The sequence below is a fragment of the Callorhinchus milii genome, unplaced genomic scaffold (assembly GCF_018977255.1).
Source record: "Callorhinchus milii isolate IMCB2004 unplaced genomic scaffold, IMCB_Cmil_1.0 Scaffold4, whole genome shotgun sequence".
NCBI lineage: Eukaryota > Metazoa > Chordata > Chondrichthyes > Chimaeriformes > Callorhinchidae > Callorhinchus > Callorhinchus milii.
This window is the reverse complement of record NW_024704745.1, coordinates 63650065-63662114: the sequence shown is the minus strand read 5'-3', so window position 1 is coordinate 63662114 and position 12050 is coordinate 63650065. Positions and strand designations below refer to the sequence as shown.

General features: G+C 39.1%; 1 protein-coding gene across 1 annotated transcript; it reads left to right on the top strand.

Moving 5' to 3' along the window:
* The first annotated feature begins 9552 nt into the window (after positions 1 to 9552).
* Positions 9553 to 11792, top strand: LOC103185777 (neutrophil collagenase-like). Its single transcript, XM_042334416.1, has 3 exons — positions 9553 to 9853; positions 10244 to 10369; positions 11745 to 11792. The coding sequence occupies exons 1-3, from the start codon at positions 9559 to 9561 to the stop codon at positions 11768 to 11770; spliced, it is 447 nt and encodes a 148-aa protein (XP_042190350.1). The 5' UTR covers positions 9553 to 9558; the 3' UTR covers positions 11771 to 11792.
* Positions 11793 to 12050: the final 258 nt, after the last annotated feature.

The following is a 12050-nucleotide window of genomic DNA, read 5'->3' as shown; positions in this document are numbered from 1 at the left end:
ACTGCTGTGCAATTGGCTGCCATGTTTCGTCCACAAAATATACAGTCAATTCACTTTACAGTATATTCTGAAGCGCTTTGAGACATCTCAAAGACGTGATAAGATGCTATATCAAATGCAGGGATTAGTATTACTCTCCCTAAAGTTCCAGTATTTAGCAGATACACTGTTCCTTCGCCCCCACCCCCTCCGTTAATCATTTTACTAGAGTGATGCGAAGAGAGTTATGTAAAGAATGAAAAACAGTTGAGCTTGGCCTCATCTGAAAACTGAAAGTATATGTCCAGTATAATTTTTTGGGCTACTGTGAATGTTATTGATTATGTACTGATTCCAGTGTACGTTCTGAAATGTAGCACTTTTTTGGGTGGGTGTGGTTGTCTAGAATACGTTCGTTTAAAATCTTGATTCATATAATACAAATGTATAAATTTGATTTTTTCTGGTTTCGAAGGAGCAATAAGATTCTGCACTTGGGACATTATTCCACAAAGCTAATGATTAGCATATATAATATATATTATATATAATATATGTGTGTGTATATATATTATATATATAGCAATATATATCATTATTACGAAATAAGGCTTGGGCTATGGTTTTGTGTTGCATATGCTCCAATAGTAATTACAATGCCAGCTTATTAGTATCTTCATATACTGATATAAATGCTACTCTTAAGACAGTAAAAAAAATTGTCAAATGAGGCTAAAGTTTGACATCAGTTACTGCTTTTTATTTAAATTGCCAAATTATTTTTCTTCAGCTGTTTTCCTGAGAGGAAAAATCGAACATTTTTCTTTCCATTCAAAATACATTCAGCACATTCAAAAAAGAATGTACTCTTATTTTTTACCACCCAGAGTGACATTTATTGGAACCCACTGTAGTCCATACAATGTTTTTATGTTTCATATCCTTAGTGTTGCAATTAATTTGATTGAACTGCATATTTTTACATTCTGACAACTAATTAAAACCCTCAAATTAAATATTAAATTAACTTTTCTCCCCTTTTTAAGAAAAAAAACACAGAAAGAATCTTTCTAATGCAGATATTTACCCCCCTACTGCATCACTTCTTCTCCCTCAATGTATTGTGAAAAATGTAGTAGTGAAATCCTTCCTGCCATTATACATAGCCTCTTTGATAATGAACATTGATCTAGTTTACTCACAAGTTGACCTGATCAAAATTGGTACACTGGGTAACCAAAGTAAGTTCATCTAAGGAGAAGCTCCTAAATTTATCCATTTCTAGAGGCTATTGGAGATGTGCCATTTCAGTTGTCACAGAGTAACTGCTGTGCTGTCGGCTCTGGCTGTATCAGCAAGCCATTCACTGGGAACTTTTTATAACGGGGCCAAGCTGGGAAAATTCAGCCCTGGTTGTGTGTGTGCAATCACACTTTTCTCACTTGGACGTCAATTGATTGGTGTCTGAAGGCAGAAGGGATGATACAGGGATTCTCCATGAAGCCACAGTGATACAGATTCTCTATGAAACCCAAAGAGTGGGTTCCCTAATGTAAATTTGACCCAAAATGGCAAATTGTCAGTCATGGCTGGAAAAATGTGATTACAACTTGAGCTCTCTCGTACATGGTTTTTAAAAAAAAACAATGCTACATTTGTACTGAAAAACTATTTGTCTTGTATCTCCAACCACCCAACACTCGTATCCCTTTTTTGTGTTATGTCATTGGATGGTATTTAAGATGTAAAGTACTTGAGGTGCTTCCCATACAGTAACCTTAAAAAGATTGCATCAGTTTACCAAGGTATTTATTCTATTAATAGGATATGAATTACTTCATAATTTAAAATTTACTATTGGACATTTGATTTCGGGAAGACTTGTCTCTAAAGGTATGTGACGTATTAATGAACTATTACTCCTAATTTTTCATGCCAGTAATTCAAGAAGTGTCATTGTGGCTTTTTATCACATTGGGTTAGTTTGTGGCTTGAAATCGTAGAAATCCCATTTGCAAGCGTGAATATAAATACAGCACATGCATCTGTAATATTCATTGCCTCTAACTTATTTAATTTTTGTAAAGAAATGCTTTCTATACTCCAGACTCCTTGACATCTTTCACTATTTAGATATCTGAGGAACTGTTTCTGTAAAAAGAGTAAAGATTACTAAAATAGTCTTACTTTAAATACAAACTATTCTAATGCATGTCAGCTCAAGGTTATTGAGCTAAAAGAAAGCATTTAGTGATAAGAGAGTTGATGCTTTAAGCCTGAAAACCACCTCATTCTGCATTGACAACTTGAGGCAATGGAGAAAACAAGGAAAATATTTTTTACAATTGGAACTTGTGCCTATAGTTTCAAAACCAAATCAATGCAGCATCTCTTCCCACAACCCCCCTAACAATTTCTTAACATCTGATTTCTTTCTTTTCTGAACTTCCCAGTAAGGTCTGTTGCCAATGTCTGAACAGGTTAAATATCTTGCATTTTGGCACTTAAATTCTATTATTTTCTGTTTGACATTTATGGAATTTTTAATGCACCATAGGCAATTGTTGGGTCATTCTGTGTTTAAATTTTGAATGCAGACTTTTTGAAACATTTTGCAATTTGCCAATATCTTTTTTTAAATCAAGACTTCTAAAGAATCACCATTTTTTCAAAAACCCTTTTTAAAGCTAAGAAAACACATTGTGTCAAGTCTCTGTCCTAATCATGGGGTTGAGGGAGTAGCACCTCCTGCTCCCTTGACCCTATCCCTCTCCTTACCTCCCAGCTCCACCTCCTCGCCCCTTTACTTTCAGACCTCATCAACTTCTCCCTGTCAATTGGCACCATTCCCATCCCCCTAAAAACAGTTCTCATCACCCTATCCCCCAAAAAACTTTCCCTGGATCCACCCTTGCTTACTATCCATCTCAATTCTCCTTTTCGTTTCCAAGGTCCTTGAGAGAGTTGTTGCTTCCCAGCTTCACTCCTTTCTCTCCTGCCACTTGATTTATGAACCCCTCCAATCGGAGTCCTGGTCAAGATGACAAATGATATTCTGTCCATCTGTGACCAGGGCTCCCTCCGCCCTCCTCGTCCTCCTTGACCTCTCTGCTGCCATTGACACTGGACACTGTATCCTCCACCACCTCTCATCTTAACTTTCAAGGTTCTGTCCTTGAATAGTTCAGATCCTATCTCTCACACCAGCTCCACTTTGTCTCCACAAACGGCTTCTCCTCCAGCCCCCACACCGTCTTGTGCGGTGTTCCTCAGGACTCTGTCCTCAGTCCTTTCTTCAACCTGTACATGCTCCATCTTGGTGACATCATCAGCAGACATGGGGCAACTTCCATATGTATGCGGATGACACCCAACTCTACCTCTCTGCCTCCACCCTTGATTCCAGGATCACTGCTGTCCTGACAGACTGCCTGTCAGACATCAAGTCCTGGATGAGAGCTAACTTTCTTCAGTTGAATATCACCACGTCCGAGACCCTTCTGATTGGCTGGCGTCAGCGCCTCTGCACCTCGGGCACTGGCAGGATAAGCATCCACGGATGCACATTCCACTTTACTAAGCCAGTCCGGAACCTAGGAGTCTTGTTTGACCCTCAATTGTCCTTTCACCCCCACATCCGTGCCATGACCCGCTCTGCCTTCCCCCACCTCTGCTATGTTGCCCGGCTCCGCCACTGTCTCACGCTTCAGGCCACCTCATACGTACCTTCATTACCACCAGGCTCAACTATGCCAACGCCCTGCTTGTCAGCCTTCCCAACTCTTCCCTCCACAATCTGCAGATCATCCAAAACTCTGCAGCTCATGTCCTCTCCTGCACCAGGCTCCATGACCCCATCACACCCACCCTCGCCCGACTCCACTGGCTCCCATCCCTCAGAGGATTGAGTTCAAAATTCTCGTCCTCGCCTTTAAGGCCATCCATGGCCTTGCCCCGTTACCTCTCCGACCTCCTAACCCTTATCAACCTGTCCACTCTCTCCGCTCAGCCGGTTCCAGCCTGCTCCATGTCCCCTGCCCAGCCCGCCCCACCATCTGCGGTCAGGCATTCAGCCTCTCTGCCCCTTCCCTTTGCCTCGCTCCCTCCCTTACCTTCTTCAAGGCACGCCTCAAGGCCCTCCTCGTCGACCATGCCTTCAGCCACCCTCTTAGGCTCTCTGCCCCCAATCCCACCCCCACCCCGCCCTGGGTCCCAATCCCTGACTGTTCAGCGCCTTGGGACGTCCTCCAAATGTGAAAGGTGCTTTAGAAATGTAATTTTGTATTGTATCACATTTAAACAGATATATTTTGGCGAGTGATACAAAGAGGGAAGCTACTGCACACTTATTGCACTTGAAATAAGGCATCCCCCCAATTTTGTTCACAAAAATAATCTGATGCAGGACCAGTTGATGGCTTAACACAAAGTTTCAGTTTATTATGAACTTGCATTCCTGTAATTATCCTGACAAATTATTGAATTCACTGTTTCTTCTGAAGGTGATATATACTCTGTTTGTCTTGGGTCACAAATAGGAATTATATTTACATTTATGTTTAGATTAAAACTTTAAATTCACCTTGCAAAGAGTGAATGCTTTGCACGTTTTCAATCTGGGTGTACCAAGACAATTACTGATGTTTCGCCCACAAAATATGCAGTCAATTCACTTTACAGTATATTCTGTGATGCGCTTTGCGACGTCTCGAAGATGTGATAAGGCGCTATATCAAATGCAAGGATTATTATATGCCAAGAACTTAAAAATTTAGCCTTTTAGTTGTACAATAAAGGTAAAGAATATAATAGGTACCTTCCAGGCAAATGGCTTTACCTAGGTTGTCAAAATGCAATGTGGAAGAACTAGGATCAATAATGTACTAACAATTTTTCCACAACAGGATAATTTTAAGTTCAGACAATAAAACAAGATGGTGCCTTTTTAAATTGGCTGAAATGAATCCCTGATTTTTACAGACTACCTTTTTGGCAGATGATTATTTCTAAAAATTGCACGTGAAATATTGACGTGTGTTCTTAAAAAGGTAAAATATCAATGAATCAACTTGCATGGTATTTTGGTTTAAATACAGTGCATGTGTTTTAAATGTCATTTGACTTCAGAGATTTAATATGCTTCCTGTCCATTAGGTCTGTATTTGTAGTCTCGTGACTTGTGCCACTTGCAAATATTAGTGCTCAGTTGCATAACTTTGGAACACTGGGGCTTATTCTCCATCTATCAACATATTTATCAACCTCAGTGGCGTGAAGGAGTTACAGTATTTGTTGTTTTTTGGTAAATTTACCAACCTTGGCAGCATGTGCTCATGATGGGTTTTAAGTACACAATCGAGGTAAGAAAATGAATGACAAATAATTCTTGATTTGATATAGCACCTTTTATGTTCGCAGGATGTTGCCAAGCTCTTCATAGGATTTTAGGGTAAAATGTAGTGATTGTTTTGGTATATTTCAGCTACAAAATATAGAGACATTAACCCATGATGTTTCCCATACTTTATCAATTAAAGAATGCTGTAGACACTAGTGTCTATGGACTATTTTTGGAGGAAAATCTAGCACCAATGATGGGTTCTCCCATCAAGATTGTGGATTTGCAGATCTAAGCATTCACTTAGCAAAGACTCAAACCTGCATTTGTTAGATATTTAATAACTTTCCATCCGGGGTGTGGAGAGATGAATGAATGAACTTTGGGGCTGATGTGGCTTCATGGTGGCATATCCAACAATGGAAATCAGAATCAAGTCAATCATCTTTGATGTTCTGAGTAGTCCGGTTCCTGATCCTGGTAGGTCTGCAGTATTCCAAGCCTGAATGGGTAGGGTAGCTTAGCAAGCAACGGGAAGTGTGGCAAACTGTTCACAATGGTGAGCATTATGGCTTTAGTTGGTTAAAGTCCAGCAAGTTGCAAGCATTGATTCTTGCCTTTGCCTATATTCTCTACGATTTGGTAGGCAGGGTGTATCTTTCCGGGGAGAGTATTCCATACTAGACGAATGTCAATTTCTAGGAATATGTGGAACGTTCAATAGTTTAATTTGCGTACTCAGAAGAATGGTGATCAAGGTTTTCACATTTGTTCGACCACCAGCTAAGCAAAGCAAGTCGTGTGAACCAGCCAATAAAATGGACAAATTCATGTTTTTCAAAACTGCATTTTTTAAACATTACCTGTATCAGTGGTTCCTCTGTATTGACTTCTTTATATTTTAATTGTATTTATTTTTACTCTTCTATCAATGTCTAACTTTTAAAATCTGCTAGCTTGCTTTCAGTTATCACAGTTCAACATGGAGGAACTTTATTTGAAAGGTTTTTTCCATTGGTTCAAAATGGACTATACAGGCCCAGCCCTCACAAACAGTAAATTCAGTGGAAGCCTACAAGATGTGCACTCCCTTTGATACAATCTTCAGAGAAGAAAAAGAAATGTTTATCCTCAAATGGAAGAAAATAACCCCAGAATGGGTTCTTCTCTGCATAACAACAGGTTTAACTTCTTTAACAATGATCTGAAATCATTGTTGCTTTTTGTTTATCTCTGCTATGCCCGGCTTTCTAAAAGCATTTTCGGAACTAAATCTGTTTTTTTCTCTCTCTTATTGTCCTGTAATAAAAGTGCCTGTTTTTAAACTGTTCTGGATGTCAAGTAAAATTCATTTAGTAGAACTGGTAATTACAGAGAAAGTAAATTACAGGGGAAAAAAAAGCAAAATTGAATCAAGTCTTGAAGAAGAGATAAATCAAAATGTACAGAAACACTAAATTTACGCAGAATACACATACATTTGCAATCTGCTTTGGAAATCTGCACATAAAGGTGATAAGCATTGGTGATTCCCTTCATGGATGTATGAAACTCATTCTCTTTTCAAATAAAGCCATGGAATCTTGAACATCCGGGGCTCGGTTTAACATCTCATCAAAAGGATGGCACCTCCATCACTCTCCTAGCACCGCACTGAAGTATCATCTTAGATTATAGGAGTTCCAAGATAATAATAATAATAATCTTTGCATCGCTTTGAGACATCTCAAAGACATGATAAGGCGCTATATCAAATGCAAGGATTATTACTATATATCACCGATTCACATTATTTAGGCATCTCAAAGCACTTCACAGTAAATACTTGTGCATTGGGAATTGACTGTATATTTTGTGGGCAAAATGCAGCAGCCAATTGTACAGAGCAGTGTCCCACAAACAGTCGTAAATTGAGTGATCACATTTTTTATTTCTTTTTGGACAGGATTATTACCCCCAGCAATCAACCAACAACCAAATTCCTACTTACTGCTAGGTAAACAGAGCCGTGTGGATTAAGGAAACTTGCCTGAGGTTTCGCCCTGTCCGGGAATTGACCCGGGTCCTCTCACTTGCGAGCCCAGCAAGTTAACTACTATGCATATGGGGCTTCTGCTTTAATGTTCATTAAACATTTTAGCGAATGAGAAACTGAAGTATGTGACAAACTGTAAAGGACAAGACATTATGAAATCTGGCAGTGTCCCATGAAGAAAAGATCCCAACAGCTGGAGAATAAACTAAGTCCGAAAAGAATGAGACTCTAGGTTGTATGCTTGGATCATTCCACTCTGTGTGTGTCAAAATGCTTTGTGTTGTTTATTCATTAAAAAGAAATGAACCATCAAAAGAGTTGCTGTAATGATAGAGAGCACACGGAGTAGCTTCCCAAGGTCAAATTCTATGATTAAATGTCCTAGTTGCATTACATGAATGGTAAGCTCAGAAACAACAGCTCCACTATTATCACAAGTGTAAACACATTCACAATGTAAACCATTTCACAATCTATTGTGCCAAATGTGCCATTCCCAAATACACTAAAAGTAGCAGCACAGAGGGACAAGGACATTGAGGAAGAGTGTTCAATAGTTTCAGAGCATAGCAGCTGAAAGCAAGACAGAAATCTATTGGATTCACTGTCCCTTAATAACATTGTGTGACATGCCATGTGTGAAATGGTTAGAATGTTCTGAGTGCTCTGAAACCCTACCCTGCGTGAAGTGCAAATTGTTGGTTGTTGTTCATTTGCTACAGTAAAGTACATTTTGGAAGACTGCACCAAGAGATTGTCTGCAACAACAAAATATAATAATCCTTGCATTTGATATAGCGCTTTTCATGTCTTCTAGACGTCTCACAGAATATGCCTTAAAGTGAATTGACTGTATATTTTGAGCAAATCACGGCAGCTAATTCCGCCCAGCAGTGTCCCACAAACAGTCGTGGATTGAATTGACCAATTTTTTTTTCTTGAGGGATTATTGTGGAGTAAGGAAACTTGCCCAAGGTTTCACCCTGCCGGGAATCGAACCCAAGTTTCTCGCTTGCAAGGCGAATGCTCTGAGCTACAGGACACCTTGGTGAATGGTGAATGGGCATGACATTGGGATTAAAAGATTCACCAAGAACTAACAGACTGGTGGTACAGGCTAGAATGAGCTGAATGACCTCTTCCTATTCCCCAAAATTATAAAATTGTAAAATAAAGATGGCAGATATCTGGATCTGAAGGTAAATCAACAAGTGTACAAATAATGTATGAGTAATAATATGTAACATATAAGACAAGCCCTAACTCAGAGGTGCGAACCATAGAAATGTACGACACAGAAAGAAGGCAACTGTTTCCTTTAATTTTATCCTTGGCAAGATCTTTCGAATCCACGGGAGTAAATTAGAACAACAATAACAAATTGCATTTATATAGTGCCTTTCAGGTCAAGAGGGAGTCCCAAGGTACTGGACAATCAAGGGTTTGCATCCCTCGAACTGCGTGCTGGATTCAAGAGGGGTGGAAGGCTGGGCAGGGGATGGTGGAAAGATAAACGAAGTCCATTAGAATCTTCAGTGTTCAGATTGCATGTAAATGGTATTTTCAATCCGATTAAGTTTCTCAGTAAACTCTCATGAATCAGATACAATAACAACAACAACAACAACTTGCATTGATATGGCATCCATCATGTAGGGTAGTGACCTGGAGCACTTGACAGTGGCAGGGTCTGACCCCGACCCAGGCAGAGAGGGAGTGGGGAGGTGACCACAAGCACGGTCAAAAAGGAAGGTCTTTAGGCGGGATTTGAAAGTGGGGAGTGAGGGGGCAAGGCGTAGAGATTGAGGGAGAGAGTCCCAGCGATAACAAGAACTGATCCATCAGATTATTGGTGTTGAGCAATCTCATTCCTGGAAATCTCATTTCTTGGGAAACAGCTATCAATAATTGATCTGTGCAATCTTTTAGTTTTGAGCAATCTCATTCTCGGGAGTGTTCCTATGATTTAAAAGAAGCATTAAGGGATCCAGAGAACGCAGTCTGCCTCAGAAACCAAGATGACGAGCCACTGGACTTTGATCCTATTTACGCTACCAAATTTATCCTCAGTTTTCACCGGTGACAGGAAATATGCAGAGGTACCTTCTTGATTCAATCAGATATGTTCCATTTCACTGTTTATGAAATAAGAAATATTCTTGTATTTATAGTGGGCTTGTAAAGTATGTAAAGTAATCAATATCTAATGTGTGTTCTCTCTCAGGATTATCTCCAGCATTTCTACAAATTTGAAACAAATGGTTCGCGCAAGAAAAGAGATACGGGTGGAAATAACTTCCAGGAAAAGCTTAAGGAAATGCAAAGATTTTTTCATTTCCCTGTGACTGGAAAATTAAATTCTAAAACGCTGAAAATGATGAAGAAACCTTGGTGTGGGCTTTCTGACTCTGAAAAATATGGACTTCATCCAAAATGGAAAATCTCCTCAAAAACTTTCAGGTACAGATTTAATTTGATGGGCAACATTTCTCTGGTTACTTGTATAATGACAACTCATACCTACCACTCTGTTTCCTCAGGATACTTAAATACACATCTAGACTGCAGGTCAAGTTAGTGGATCAAGTTATTAAAAAGACTTTTAAAATATGGAGTGATGCCATTTCTCTGAAGTTCGTGAGGTTAAAAACATAAGAAAGCTGACATCTTGATTTCCTTTAAATCTGGAGGTATGAGCACAGGACTGTAATTAATACAGGTTTTGAGATTAAATGCAACAATTTACACAGCACCGTTTACATCAGGGTGTCTTGAGTACTTCACACAATTGACGGTGTGTGTGCTTGTGTGTTTGGGGTGGGGGGTTGGGGTGGGGTCACGGTGGAGGGACTCCTGGATGGAGCTTATTAAACTGGTGTTTCTGTTTCCAGATCATAATGATAGTAGTTCATTTGATGGGCCAGGTGGATTTCTGGCTCATGCTTTCCAACCCGCACTAGGCAATGGAGGTGCCATCCACTTTGATGAGGATGAATCCTGGAGCCTAGGACATTCTAGTATGTAGATTTAGACTCCCTTAGAAATAAATACTCTTCGTTTGGGTGCCATTGCACTCTTGTAATTTTGCTATTTTATTATCTCTACTTTCCTACGTCCACCTTTCTATCTGTCCAACAAGTGTATGTTCTCAATTCCGGATCTATACATTGGATGTTTTAAAAAATATATTTAATGGTACATGAAGTGAGCAGGAGTGGAATTAAACTAGATGGCTTATGTGGAGAAAACACCAGCATGCACATTTCTGTGCCCTGTTTCTGTGCTGTAACATTCCATGATTATTATACTTAATCCCAATCCTTATGCTTTGATGGTTCCACTATCAATTGGTACTTAATTTCTCATTCTGACCGAGAAACTGTGGAAGCAACCACAGAATTACACTATATTATACTGACAGCTAAACTCAAAATTTGAGTCCTCTGTAAAGAAACCAGTACTTTATTTTAAAGCTCTTTGTGTCCATCAATTTAAAGAAACTTTCCATTGTGAATCTTAACCTAGAGTTTTGTGAGGTAACAGGTTAGATATAATGGTTCACAATCAGGTATTTATGAGCTCAAATGTTTGGTTCTTTACAAGTAATTCTTAAAACATTTCACAATTGCCTTAATCTAATCAATGAATTCTCACTCAACTTCTGTTTTCTGTCACGAAATCGCATCACCAATAAATTTCCATTAGCTCTCGAGGTCAACAGTTCCCAAGATGGTGTACTAAGTTGCTTCAAAGAGCATTAAGTCAAGGATCCTGGCTTCAACCCTCAGAATCTGTATAGTACTATAGAAATTTTCTGCACAGAAAGATGTAATTCAGCCCATCGTTTCTTTCTAATGCTCCCCATTTTTCGAAGTTGCTTTTTCCAACTCTCTTTCTCTTTGAATGATTCCATTGATCCGGCCTTAATAGCCGCTCATGTGAATTAATTCCAAACCCTCAGAAAAGTCTAGTAAAGAAATTGTGGTAAAGACGTCTCAAAGCGCTTCACGAAATAGCCTGTAAAGTGAATTGACTGTATATTTGTGGGCGAAAAGCTGCAGCCAATTGCGCACAGCAGTATCCCACAAGCAGTCGTAGATTGGAGTGACCAATTTTATAATTTTTTTGGAAGGATTATTATCAGGCGTGTGGAGTAAGGAAACTTGCTCACAAACTTGCTCGCTTGTGAGGCGAGTGCTCTAACCACTGAGCTACAGGACTCCTATTTTTAATGAATTAAGTGATGTGATCATGAATACTTTATGGATACTTATCTTTCAATGGTGTTTTTTGCAGGTTACAACTTATTATTTGTAGCTGTGCATGAGATAATAATAATAATAATAATAATAATAATAATCCTTGCATTTGATATCGCGCTTTTCACGTCAGGAGGACGTCCCAAAGATAGGACATGAACTTGGATTATTCCACACCAGCGATCCTGAATCTGTAATGTTTCCATTCTACTCTGAATCTACAATGAATGAGTTGATTCTTTCACATGATGATGTTGAAAAAATCCAGTCACTCTATGGTAAGGTCATTTCTTTTCAGGACTAAATTATCTTCTATCAGTATCAGTACAGTCAGAATTACATAGGCACCACTATTCAACATTTTTCTCCCAGAACCTCCACCCAATATATTGCTCTGAATGATAGCTTTCTCATTTTAACTTCAGAAAATATTTTCAAA